General features: G+C 37.9%; 2 protein-coding genes across 2 annotated transcripts; both read right to left on the bottom strand.

Moving 5' to 3' along the window:
• Positions 1-539: 539 nt before the first annotated feature.
• lap3 (leucine aminopeptidase 3) lies at positions 540-7124 on the bottom strand. The gene is made up of 13 exons (XM_035660890.1): positions 6911-7124; positions 6565-6680; positions 6120-6174; positions 5928-6033; positions 5289-5448; positions 5048-5212; positions 4038-4196; positions 3358-3482; positions 3147-3235; positions 2937-3039; positions 2229-2308; positions 2013-2125; positions 540-1049 (listed from the first exon to the last, which is right to left on the bottom strand). Exons 1-13 carry the CDS (start codon positions 7007-7009, stop codon positions 863-865), a joined length of 1557 nt encoding a protein of 518 aa, XP_035516783.1. The 5' UTR covers positions 7010-7124; the 3' UTR covers positions 540-862.
• Positions 7125-8039: 915 nt separating this feature from the next.
• Positions 8040-11502, bottom strand: clrn2 (clarin 2). Its single transcript, XM_035659300.1, has 3 exons — positions 10967-11502; positions 9589-9768; positions 8040-9090 (listed from the first exon to the last, which is right to left on the bottom strand). Exons 1-3 carry the CDS (start codon positions 11217-11219, stop codon positions 8822-8824), a joined length of 702 nt encoding a protein of 233 aa, XP_035515193.1. The 5' UTR covers positions 11220-11502; the 3' UTR covers positions 8040-8821.
• Positions 11503-14248: the final 2746 nt, after the last annotated feature.

Here is a 14248-nt window from a genome sequence, read left to right as displayed (position 1 = left end):
TAAGGGGTCACAGGAACAACTCTTGTTCACGTCTTGTTCACGTGTTGTCTTTGTTTTTCTGTGTTTAATTCATGGTTTGTCTAGCTTGGCTCACAATAATATTTTAGATTATTATTTCTCAACCTTTTGAAGTAGAAACAGTCTTTGGTTGAACTTAACGTTTGTTTTAAGGGGTTACAGGAACAACTCTTTTAGATAATAGTGTGCTTTCAACAGCCTGACAGTGAGAGGTTCATGATCTGATAGTGGATGTTGTTATAGCAGTCAGGGTTTTATAGGTGAACTATTCAACAAATCACATAAGACTGCAATATTTGGGTGTCCACATATTTTTTAAGGGGTCACAGGAACAACTCTTTTAGATAATAGTGTGCTTTCAACAGCCTGACAATGAGAGGTTCAAGATCTGTAGTGGATGTTGTTATAGTAGTCAGGGTTTTATAGGTTCAACAAATCACATAAGACTGCAATATTTGGATATCCACATATTTTTGGCCAAGTAGTGAACGCCCATGTTGAGGTAAGAAATGAGTCACACATGTAATTAAAATCTTAGAGTTTATTTATACATATACATATAAATGATGTGAACTATGTAGTTACTACAGAGCTTCAGGTTTTTCTCAGCTGAAATCACAAAAGTGTGGCGAGACAATGAACCTTTACTAAACTGTGGCCTGGAAAAAACCTTTCATACAAATACCGCTATGAATCACTGCCAACATATTCAGAGCTCTTCCATGGAAAATTATACTGTTTAAGAATACTGACTTTCTTCCTGTCTGTGTTGTGAGATCGCTATCGAATCCTGCCAGAGAAGAAGCTCTCAGTGTTGTGTCCGATCTGATATTGTGTCAATCTCTCAGCCGTTGTGCGCCAGTCCGGCAGCAAACTCCACCAGCGTACGCGTTGGTCTTCCAGACATGCCTCTCCTCAGGTAGGGAACTTCATCTTTGTTACTCATCACACCAGCGATGTCCAGATGGGCCCAATGAGGAGCTGTGACAAACTCTCTCAGGAATGCTGCTGCTGTGCATGCCCCGCCAGAACTAGAGAGATCACCAACAGACCAGAATAAGGTCGATAAAGCCATAAGTACTAACACTACTGGGCCCTGTTCGTCAAATGTGGCTTAAGTAGTTCAGTCTAACATACTATAATCAGGCTACAATAATGTTCTTTATTAATCTGGTTCCTCCTTGTTAACCCTGAATGAAGTTATTTTGAGTAACGTTGTCCTCTTATTTTAAAATATACGATGAGTGTTGATTATGTGATTGCAGTTACATGAGGTAGGTGTATCTGCAACCCTCCCAGCATGCACTGGGGCAACAAACCGATGGACATAAGTCTCATTTTATGTGTTCCTATGTTTGTTCTACAATGTGCTCCACAAACACTGTTAAATTCTATTAGATATATAATAACTTAGAATAAAATATTTAATAACATTATGGACGTGAAAATAAAAAATTAAACAGCAGAATAATTCTTTCCCATAAACATATCTAAAGCAAGAAATAATAATTATCCAATACATTTTATAGACATTTAAAGGCCTAAAAATCTGATTATTGGATTTTAGACGTTTTAAGACCGCATGGACATGCTGTTAATAATTGAATTAATAATTTCAGTGTTCAAGTGATGAATTCCCATTTTAATGTCAAATTAAATACCATATTTTCAATTTTTAATCATATATAAGTATAGGCAATTTCTTATTATAATGTAATTATAATAACAGATCTCAGTGATTTTACAATAACCTTCATGTTCTCAACTAAAATCTGAATAATATCATTATACTTACAGCCATTTATATCTTGTCTTGGTTCTGATAAGACACCTACCCTTAATAAGCTTAACCCTTAATAAGCTACCCTTTTGCATGTTTGGACTTTAGGACTTGTTGCTCTGACAACAGTTCCAGATTAATAAACCAGCTCAGGTTTCTGTGCTGCTCTGATGTCTGAAGCAAGAGCTGCAGGCGAGTACAGTGAGATACGTACCGGCTGTACTTGCCGATGTTGTTGAGGTCAGCCAGCTGGCTGTCAGTCACCTGTCTGGTGTAGTGCTGGAACAAAGGCATCCGCCACACTCTGTCACCCGTCACAACACTAGCCTACACACAATACACACACACACACACACACACACACACCATTAGTCAACACAGGAGCGGAGAGACTAAGATGTTGAGTGTGTTCGTTGTGCAGACACTCTACCTTGTGCAGCTGCTCATAGAGCCAGTCAGAGTTTGTAAAGACTCCAGTTGCTGCTGAGCCGAGAGCTACATCCATCGCACCTTGGAGACAGAAGAAACCACATTTTAATATTTAGTAATTACATCTGCGTTTCTTTTACTTAATTACACAACATTACCAGCCTAAGGTGGCTTTCACAGCTGCTGCTCAGTTTAGATCCGTAACAACTCTTAGTTTTGGTCTGTTTCGTGTACTGACTTATTACCAAAAAACTGATAGCAGTAAAGATGAACTCAAATGTACACGGAATAAGGGGTATTACATTCTTCAAAGGTCCCTAGCAAGATTTTAATTGGGAATGTTGCTGCCGTCTTAACCACTAGACCACCTGAACAACTCGCCACGCCTATGTTTAAACTCCTTTTTTACTTTCTGATGAATCAGGGGAAATTCCTGCACTTCCGGATGTGTTCATAATTATATATTATCATGTATGTAAATCACTTTGACATTTACTTCCTTGAGACGCAGTTTTTTAGGTGGTCTCCATCCGATTATTAACAGTCTTCACCCCAGACCATATGAGCAAATGCACCGAAGTTTGTCTGAATCGTACCAAACGAAAGTCAAGCTGAAGTCAAAACCAGCCTCATAACATGATGCAAAGGTGATGTAAACATAAAGTTGTTTTCCGCCTCAAATGTAAATAAACTCAATGAAGAATCCCACCTGTTAGTGTAGCAACATTGACAATGGCCCTAGGGTTGAAGGTGTGTCCATAACACAATGCGTCAGCGAGAATCAGTCGGCCTTCTGCGTCTGTATTATCAACCTGCGCACAATGACAACAAAAACCTGTTGATCTGGACACACACATATAAGTGCACAACTGTTTCACACTCAGGTAACTGTTTGAAACTTTAACATTTCATAACATACCTGGATTGTTTTTCCATTTTTGGCTGTGACAACATCACCTGGTTTAGTAGCTTTTCCACTGGGCATGTTCTCACACAGGGGAGCCAGACCTGATTTACAGTAACATTACAAAACAACACAACAATATGTTACAATGACATAATCAAACATAAGTGCTATACAGTATAGCATAGTGATTCAAAGACAGTTTCATATGATAGAAAATGATCACCAATAATGTTGATGGGCAGTTTCAGAGCAGCTGCTGTGACAATAGACGCACACACGGTGGCAGCTCCTCCCATATCGGCTCTCATTGCATCCATGGAAGGAGACGGCTTCAGAGAAATACCACCACTGCCAACAAACAGAGAGAGTGACACAGACCACCTCAATGTGAGCACTGTAACGTTTTCTACAAGATGTGATTTAGATATCCTCCTGACTGTGAGCTGGAGTGTGTATTATTATGGTTTAGAGCTGTGCGATATGACAACAGAGAAACAGTCTATTGTTTCATATTATGGTTTTTTTTGTTGCGTCACAAATCTTTACGGCACCATTTTTATCATTTGGATGCCGTTTTGTGTTCTTCTGCAGGACACAGATGCAGGCAGGAAATTTGCATGAAGGCAACCGAAACAAACATGGTGGAGAGTAAACGTGACACAGAAAGGAGTCATTCTGAACAGGAGAAAGACTCCGATCAACCAGGACAAAATGAGGAGCTCATAGCTTAAAATAAGTGCTACATGTGTCCTATGGGTTGGGTATGAAAAGTCTGACATGATGGTCATTTATATTCTACTCATTGAATTTACAGACAATGTTCTATATTATTATCCAGATATAAAATCACCTACATCAGGACAAGGGATTTTGGTCATATCACGCAGCCCCATTATGGTTTACCTGTCAAAGGTGATGCCCTTGCCCACTAAGAGCAGCGGGGCCTGCGTGCTGTCGGGAGAACCGTTGTAATGTAGCTCCAGGAAGACGGGGGGCTCCTCTGAACCTTTGGACACGCTGAGAAACGCTCCCATCTGTTGCTCCTCTATCCAAGCCTGAGATCTACATAAACACATTAAATATTAGACAAAAACTCTTCTCCTGCGTCAAAAAGGATCAATAATCAGACTACACAATATTTCAAGTGATAGAATATTTAGATTTAGCTGTTACAACAGATCATTCATATAATTGTTATATTTGTATTTATCCTCACATCTTTCTGTTACTGCTATCATGTGAATGTCTTTCAGAAAACGCTTTGAGTCATTTTAAAGTTATAAGAGTAGATTCAGAAATCCATTATTTTCATTATTGATTCTTTTTTATTATTACTAATGAATCATTCAGGCTCTATAATGTAAGAAGCGTCTTCTACAGCCCACAGTAACATCTTAAAATCGCTTGTTTAATGCAACCATACATCCACAACCCAAAGACATTCATTGTCCATGTGATATAAAAACAGCAAATCCTTACAACTGAGAAGCTGGAACTGACATTTGGCATTTTAGCTTGACAAATTACTTAAAAGATTAATCTACTAATTGTTTAAACTCTAGATTGACAATTTCCAGCCTGTTAAATGCTCAAAGTTTTCCAAACTATAAAGTAGATGCTGCTGATGTTTTATGATTAATATTTTTAATATTAATAATTAAGCCAAATACCAGATGAATGTTTATTTTCCCTACAAGCAAAATGTGAAATTTATGTGTCCCACAATGCCTTGAAAAACAAAAACAAAACAAATTGTTGACAAAATGTTGTCAAAATGTTGTATTTCATTTGTCTTTGTTGCACTTACTTCGACTGACAGATTAATACATAATTATATATAAATAATAAAATAATTCACTGTAAAAGCACACTGCCATCCACATGAAGTCAGTGACAATGAACGAAGCACAAACCTTTTGTTTATTGTGACTCGTTCAGCGTGCGCCGCTAGTTTCTCTTCGATTGTGTTGGCAAAAGCAGTCGGAGTGATGTGATTGGCTGGAGCCTCCATGAGCAGCCGTGCCAGGTTTTGGCCTTCCGCATACATGAGTCCTTTCTCCCAACCGGCCGAGTCAGCACTAAGAACAAACACACACAGACATTAATACACACACATTATATATTAACTGTATTAATATCTGTAAGTTAGTTTACCTTCCATGAAGCTGTGTGGTCACTTTGGTCTTCTTCTTGGATTTAAGTTGGTCGTACTGAAACAAACCCAGAGTGGCACCTTCTGCTGCCGACTGGGCGTCACCGCAGGCGTCCACCTGCACATGGTTCACCTCCAGGTCCTGAAGCAACCGGCAGCCAGCTGAACTCAAACATAAACACAATACACACAGACCGTCAGCACCCATAATTTATTGATAATTTATAACTTAAACTGTTCAATACTGTGGTTTACTTTGACATTAATACTGTAATTATAGTGTATACTGTTATTCTTGTATTAGCACACCTATTCATAGATCCAGTTTGCAGCATTATTATTATTTATTTATTTATTTATTACACAGCTGTTACATATTGTAGTATAAATGTTTTTACATGTTTTATCTACTATTTTTCTATATATATTGTAGTATAATGCACATTTTTGTACATACCTATTATTATTTCCCCTATAATTTCTCTTTGTTTATGAACTTGAGCAACTGTAACTTAACCCACTTAACTCAAAGTATTTCTGATTCTGATTCTAATACACAAACATCATCACACAAGAAAACCAGCTCCAGCAAATCCTCCATGCAGCCAACACTTAGACACACACAGAGTCACGTGTCTTACCCGACACTGCCTGTCTGATGCTCTCTTTGCTGACGTCCCAGTTCTCCATCCCACACACACCTGCACTGCTCTTGCCCAGCCCGACTACCGCGACACACGGGAAGTCCTGAAGAAGAACACAAGGCAGATTTAACTACTCTGATGTTGTGAGGAGCCACGTTTTTTTCTTAATCCAACGTCACACCTTGTTACCTTGTGAATCCCATAAAATACTCTGCTTTTGCCTTTCTTCAGAGCTGGACCAGAGCTGGAAAAGTACACAACAAAAGCAGATTATTAACCAGCTATGCAAGGAATTACACAGTGTTTACCTAATGTCTATTAGGAAAGCCCCAGTGCTGCATGTTTTTGTGACTATTGTGCAAACACTGGGTGGCGTATGGGTGCGGGAAATTATATGGGTGAGCTCATCAGGACAGGTGGATGTGATTGAGGTGTAGCTATGCACACGCTGGTGTTTTGTTGTAGGAGAATAAACCTTTTTGCAAGCTCAAGTGGTCGGTTTGGAGTACACACATCCACGTTTACTCTGTCTAACAATCACATTAGTTGGGTTGAGTATCAATAGTCACCACACCAACACTGGGGAACACACATAAGAACACAAATACTGACGGCTCGGATACGACGGACTCACATTTTCAGCAGTTCAGAGAGTTTCCCAGACAGACTCTGGTCAAAACCTGCAGCTGCTTCCGTCAGATGAAGGCTGCCCTCCTCTCCCTCCTTCTCAAACACTCCCAGCACCAGACCCTGCAGACACACACATCAGCACAGCAGGGGTCAACAAGAAATACACCACACAGAGAGAGAGAGAGAGAGAACTGGATGCACATTTTTGTACATACTAATTTCTCTTTGTTTATGAACTTGAGCATGTGTAACCCAATCCCCCCCCCCAATGATCGACCACCTGTGAGTGTGTACATGAGTCCTGTGTTAGCCACTGATGGAACTACCTAATGTCTAACAACGTTACTCACCTCTCTGTGGTTCAGGTGAGTCTGTGAAGCAGAAAACGACCTGCTCTGGTTGGTCCTCACCGCCGCCCGCGCAGCTCTCCGCAGAAGAAGCATTGTCATCTGTGCTGCATATAGAAACTCTCAGAAACTAACTATTAACTCACAGTTGTAGAGGTCGCATGCATGTGCAAGAGGGAAGCGGCTCGACCTGACAGCGTCGCGTTTTTCCCACGTCACAAACAAGCGACAGTGACAACGAAGCCTTGACGCCACCTGGCGGCAGCAGCGTGGAGCTGCAGGAGTTAACCAGTGGTGGAAAGTATCTGAGTACTTTTACTCAAGTACTTTATACTGAAGTACAACGTTGAGCTGCTCTACTTGAGTATTTTAATTCTCTGCTACGTTTCAGGAAGAAATGTTGTACTTTTTACTCCACTACATTCATCTAACAATAGATTAATAACAAATTATAATGTATTATTATAGGTTAATATAAGAATTAATTGATCTCATGGGTAAATTTACAAGCTACCCAACAGGATATAAAGTAATTGCAATGACCAGCTGCAACATTGAAGTGATGTACACATCAACAATTATAATAAAATAACAATATATTATTCTGAAATGGGCCATTTTCTATAATGAGAACTGTTAATACTTAAAAGTAGTATATTTTAATGCTAACTAACTTTTATTTCAGTAACATTTTGAATGCAGAACTTTTACTTGTATCAGTGTATTTATATGGGATTGCTATTTTTATTCAAGCAAAAGATTTGAGTACATCTTAATTAATAATATCACTGAGTGAACATTCCCAATACAACAATCTAGAAATGATCTACTCTGGAGGAGCACATTTAATTCATGTGTTGTTCTCATATAACAAATCAGATTACATTCTGTCAAATTCAGATTAAAAAAAACACAATAGACTTTCACATAATTTAAATCTAATAATTAATTGTCAGCAAAACAATGAATCCCTCCAAGCTTTTGTTCTGTTGAGAGACTAAATCTTCCATCTTTTCACTGACATATAAGTAAATCCTCACTGGGTTGAGACCTGATATTTGCAGGTTTAAGACAGAAAAACTTCAGGCTGCTTTCAGGGGATGGAGAAAATAAAACACTCACACACAAAGAAGAAAAAAGTACTCCAACCAATTGTTTAATCGATGTCTTCTGTAAATATTAATTTAAAAACAATGACAAGAAAAGGGGGGAAAGCTTTCACATTCTTCTGAAGTCATGCAGCAGACTCAACACATGAGAGTATATCCAATCTAAAAGTTTTTTAATGACTTGACATGCTGACGAATAAATGGATAATTATTTAATGTCTTTCTGTTTATGGAAGCTATTATAATAAATCATTATTCATGTATTAGTTGCAATTTTTCAAGCAGGGAATTATAATAATATAATTACTTTAAAAAACCTTTATATCATTCATAAAGGGATTTCACGTATGCTCTAAACCAAAGACAGAAGACTTTACACTACCATAAAGTGATGCATTAATGACATTATACATATATAATAAAAAAATGTATTTACATAATTCAGCTATAAACAGAATATACACAGTGCAGGATGGTTAAGTTAAGTACCTGGAGCCTGGTAGCAGAGAAAACTGTGCACATTAAACAGAAAATAAGAAGAACTGTCTTTAAACCACCTTCCAGTCAACAGTTGAGTCCTTTAAATAATTATCACAGACAAATAAACATGTATTAACCCCCGGAGATTGACGTGTCAAGTGAGGATTTAAACGCTAGTTGTGAGGCTGTAATGAGCCTAAAAATAATGTAAAGAAATGGGGCTCTGGCACAGTGTTGGTTTCACTCTGCTGTCAGTCATTGTGCTTTGTTTCAGTCAACCATCAGTGATGTAAATGCTACCAAACAGTGCTCCCGGGTTGGTCCTTCAGTAGAGCAGGTCCAAAGAAGAAATAGTGGGTTCTTCAGGTTTCTTAATCTCCGGTTTAGGCAGTTTGATCCGGCTCATGGCAACCACTCCACAGACGGCAAAGTGAGTCGCAATGCTGCCAACACCTAGCCAGAAAGACCAGTCCAGGCTGTCGTCCAGGACGACGAGCACAAAGAGGTTCTCGCGATAATTGGCCACATGCTCGGTCAGACCGTGGTGCCTCACGGCTGCCAGGAAGCACAGCATAGCCAGGGCACCGAAAAAAGCTGGAAGCAGAGGGGGAGAAAGGTCAGGAAGCATCAGTGCTGAGGGGTGCAGAACCGCCTGAAATCTGGCATAATAACATTAGTTCATAAAATGTTTAAACTTATGAGTTTCTCCTCTTTTTTTACTGGGATTTACATGTGTACACCGGCATGTAGGGCAGGTTATAGGTTTTGCCTTGTTTTTTATCTGCTAAAAAGATATAAAATGTGTGTAAAGTGTTATTAATAACCCTGGTTATTCAAATAATGCAAATTAGAGAGGTTAACTAATGCTAGGTAAGTACAAGGAAAGGAAGAGGGATGGGACAAAATACTGGGCATTTAAATTAAAATAAGAAGAATTTGGTAAAGAGACATAAAGGATAGTTAACTGCACAAATTACACAGCGGACAGAAGCAGAAATGTAAAGAAATGATGGTGGAAGTGTGAAACAAGTGGGAAAAACATTTACATTTTAGGGATATTTTGAGAGAAAAGAGTGATGTTGCCTCACACACCAGCAATGAAGTTCCACAGGTAGAGTCCTTTGTGCCCTTTGATGCTCTGGTAGGGAACCTTGCGTGCGTTGTAAATGCAGAAAGACAGACTGACAAACGCGAAGCCCATGGCCACCAGCAGGAAGAGGATCACCATCATGTGAAGGCCACCGTTCAACGTCCGCACAAGCTTCGGGAAAACTGAGCAGTCAGACAGCAACAAAGAAAAAACATAAAAACACACATTGACAGACTGATGAACGCTGATACTGGCAGTATCCAAACTGTGTTAAACAAGGCTGAGCTGAAGGAGAGTGGCCTATACTGTATGTGTGTATGTGATCATACAAGAAGAAGGTTTGAAAAGTAAAGGTTGAGCATGAGCAGGTTGCGTACATCACCTGAATATCACCTGAATTTGAGTGGAACATCATGAAAACACACATAAGATAATGTCCTCAGATTCATCCTAGTACAGGATGTTATGTTGCATACTTGCATAAAAATGTTGGTGTATTACTATGTTAGTTATTTCATTTTGTAACACATTATGAACTAAGGTATTGTTTGGATCTAGTGTTTAAATTCAATGATGTGAAGTTACTTTATATGTTTGTATTGTGATATTTATGTCAGTAAAATTAAAATAGCATTTTTGTATGTTTGCCGTATGTAGCAGTATCGGTAATGTGGCTTGTTATGTGTATTTTTTATTATTTTAATATAAAAAAGAGAGCTGGTGGCAATCCTCTTTAGGAGCCTTTTTATTGATTGTTTAGGCAAATAAAAATAAAAAAAATATCATAAACAGTAAACAAGTTTAATATTTGTGCTAAAGAAGTGTCTTTAAAGCTGGAAAAATAATTGTATTCCACTGTCTGAGTATTATATAAGCTATATGTTTACATCAAATTAAATAGGCCTACTTAACAGAAGACAGATTATATCATTAACTTTTTTTAAAGAAATTGACATATTCTAGATGCATTGTGCATCATCTTAAATACATTTCCCCAAATTTCACACTGATATATTTGGCATTTTTGGAAAACTTTGTGATCTCCAGGACATATATTGCTCTTAAATCTTCTATCTATCTTAATAGTGTGAGCTGAGCTATTCATCGGATGGTTAAAGTTTGCTTTATTGAGTTAATACTGTGTTGATCTATCTGAATGTTATATATATATATAATATGTGACATTTTTACTAGACAATACATTCATGTGAATCTGCTTATTGATGGAGTTACTGTATTATCTCACAATTCCATGGTTATATAGGCTATTTAAGCTGTATTTTTAATTTAATATTAAATACTTTGTGTCTCCATATTTAAGTTGGGTGCACACACAACCTAAATAGTGTTAAGAAGAATCTATTAATCTGTTAATCTTACTGTATATTTTGGAGTGCCTCTTGCCGAGCCCGCACTTCTTGGCCTTTCCTCCCTGGAACAAACCGTAGTAAATGTCCCCGATGAACTGGTCCAGCTCCGGATGAGACGCGTTCACTATCTCCGCCCCGGTTTTACACAGGATCCGCCCGACGACCCACCGCTCCGTGGACAGGGCCACTACCAGGAGGACCACGGAGCCGACACAGAGCACCGAGGCCACCGAGAACGTTATCCGTTTCCACAACGAAGGCATCTTACGAGCCCATCGTGCACCGAGGAAGGTAACACTACGCCGGGCAGCGACCGCGAAGCGCGCTCGGCGATCACCATGAGTTTAATCTAGAGTTTAAAAAAGGAAAAAATAATCATAATCGTGAAGAAAAAAGAAACAACTAGTTATAACTCTTGGTGAAATGTTGTGAAATGTTGCATGTGTTGATGTCAAGAAGAGTCACAGCGGTGTAGAAACCGAATCTATATGGCGGTCAGAGAGATCTCTTACCGGGAGAAACTCTATCCGGGCCCCTGTGCGCCTGGTTCCTCTCTCCCTCTCTCTCTCTTTCTCTCACACTGCTCTTTAATTCAGGGGATGAATTAACCTTTGCAACTTGGCCTTTTGAGCTGGAAATGTAATCACGATTGGTGACCTTAGAGGTGGCTGCAGCTATAAAATGATGTAGTTAATGGTGTCAGAGTGACATATAGGGTCCATTGTAACACAAACCCTAAAGGTCAGAGGGGGGACAGCGTGAACCACTGAAGGACCAATGAGTTCAGATGAAGAAGGATTTATAGTCCTAATACATCTTGTTTCCTGCATGCTCCACTTATTTATTATTTATTATTCACTTATTTAAGTCCATATTTTGCATATAAGTGGTTTAAGTAAAAGTAAAGAAGTATTACATCTTAAATATATCATATTATTGGAATATTATTACTAATACTGTATATGGAGGTGGAGCACATTGTAACTACTTTATATGCTGTTGGATAGTTAACTCTATAGCACGGTGTCATATTTAAAAAAATAATAATAATATGATTTGTTTAGTAAAGTCTTAATCTGTTGAAGTATCCACCTCATCTGTAGTGGACTACAATATTTAACTCTGAAAAGTAGTGGAGTAGAAGTAGAAATTAGCTAAAATTAAAATCAAGTAAAGTAAAAGGAAGTACTTGAAAGTGTTACTTTACACAACCGACTGCATTTATCAGTTTTGGTGACATGGACCATAAATTACTTCTTGACTTCTTCTGGAAATTGGGGCGGGATTATCTGGCACAAATCTCAAAGGCAGATCATTATAAAACTGAGCAAATCACCACATGTGGAGTCCCTCAGGGTTCGATTCTCGGGCCTCTATTATTGAGCCTGTACATGTACTTGTACTCACTCACTCTATCAATGTGTGGAGCAAATAAATAACTTGATGCAATTAACTTTCCTTCAATTAAATATTGACAAGACAGAAATCGTTGGCAACAAGGAGCAAAGATAAAAGTTATTGCTTAGCTGGATTCCAGAGATATAAATAGAAAACCCAAAGATATTGGTGTTTTAACAGAATCAGATGTGTTTCAGCAGCCACATCAGGGGGTATTTCAAACAACTAGCAAGAATTAAAGGTCTTTAGAGAAACGTATTCCTTTTTCCAGCAGGGTCGACTATTATAACAATCTCTTGTCTAGTCTTCCCAAAAACTGACAATGTCAGACAACTTCAGCACAGATGTATCCAACTTCCTGAGGATCTCAGATACAACGTTATTTTAAAGTCTAGATTTAAAAACTCTGTTGTTCTCCTGTGCCTTTTCGTTTAATTAATTGGTTTCTCTGTTGCATTTTTATTTCCTTTTGTTGCATTTGGGGTAACTTACAACTTATTACTGCACTGTAAATGTCATTTGTATTTTATTTCAATTTATTTATTGTTTTAATTTCATCGTTTTTTTTAATCTTAATTGATTTTGTTCTGGGTTGTTTTTTTGTTTCGTTTACTACTTATTGTTTTAAGTTTTTTATGTAAAGCACTTTGAATTGCCTCTGTATTTGAAATGTGCTATATATAAATAAAGTATATTTAATAATGATATTATATATGAACAATGTATATTTTAATACTGTTATATTGTTATTGTCATGTTGTATATCTCAGTACTTTATATTGTTATTTTTATATCTCTGAATGACCTGATTGGAGATGCAACTACAACTTTGTTGTTGGAGAGAAAGCCCATAAAGACATCTTAAATTTTGAAGCAATGAACATTTGACTACTAAGGCTGAATCACTCAAAGAGATGATAGAAAATAGATCTTGAGACACTGTCTTAGTGTCTCAAGATCAGGTTTTTTATTATTCCAGTAAGGGGAAATACATGATGACCATAGTTGAGTGTAACAAAATGGTTAACAGGGGCCCATCTGTGCATTTTTTCTCCAGAGACTCCAAGCAGGTTAATCCAGTCGTGCACTAGGGCCCCTGGGAAAAATGAGCTCTGGGCCCATGTTAAAGACCTGTTCTTTCCACCATCTGCACATTACGTACAGTTTGTTCTGTACTGTGATGCGTATGTGTCATCAGGTTCAGTGTATACGACACCTATACTTTACTGTATTTTGCCTTAAATCCTTAGAGCCTAACAAGTCCTAATGCAGCTGGAACTCGTCTTCATGTTTTATTGTGTGCAGTTAGTTTGTAGTCATTTGATTAAACAAATGTTTAAAAAATGCAGGGTTCATGTTAAATCATTGTATTTGTATTTTGCATTTGTGGTGCAATTGACGGCTCATCCGGTTTATCCAGTTGGTAATCCATCTTGTCCACAGTGGCTGAATCCAACCCAGCTCTCCTTTATCTCAAATTATGCAATGTTTTCTTTTTATTGCATTTATCATAGAAATACTGGAACAGCAGCAGCCATAAAATGTATTTTATGTATTTATTTACATTGTTGTACCTCATTATTTCTCATTTTCTATTGCTCTTATCTTTTGTAATGTTTTAGGTAGAATATTGTAGTTTAAGTTTAAATCTTATTCTAATATGACATTAAAGCTGTGATAGTTAGATCATAGATAGGATGCACCTTGCCAGTTTTTGTCATGTCATAAAAAACATGTTTCGGCCTCATGTCCTTCACAGAGGAAAATTGGTAGTCTACCAAAAAAAGCAATCAATCAGCCATTAATCATTTAATCAATCAACTAAAACCCAAAGGCGCTTAAACGGACAACAACAACAACAAGACTCAATAACTCTTTCTTCCCCTCTGCAATC

The sequence above is a fragment of the Morone saxatilis genome, unplaced genomic scaffold (genome assembly GCF_004916995.1).
Source record: "Morone saxatilis isolate NCDOM2014 unplaced genomic scaffold, NCSU_SB_2.0 Contig17, whole genome shotgun sequence".
Lineage (NCBI taxonomy): Eukaryota > Metazoa > Chordata > Actinopteri > Moronidae > Morone > Morone saxatilis.
Note: the sequence above shows the minus strand (reverse complement) of the source record. Positions and strands in the feature narration are given on the sequence as shown.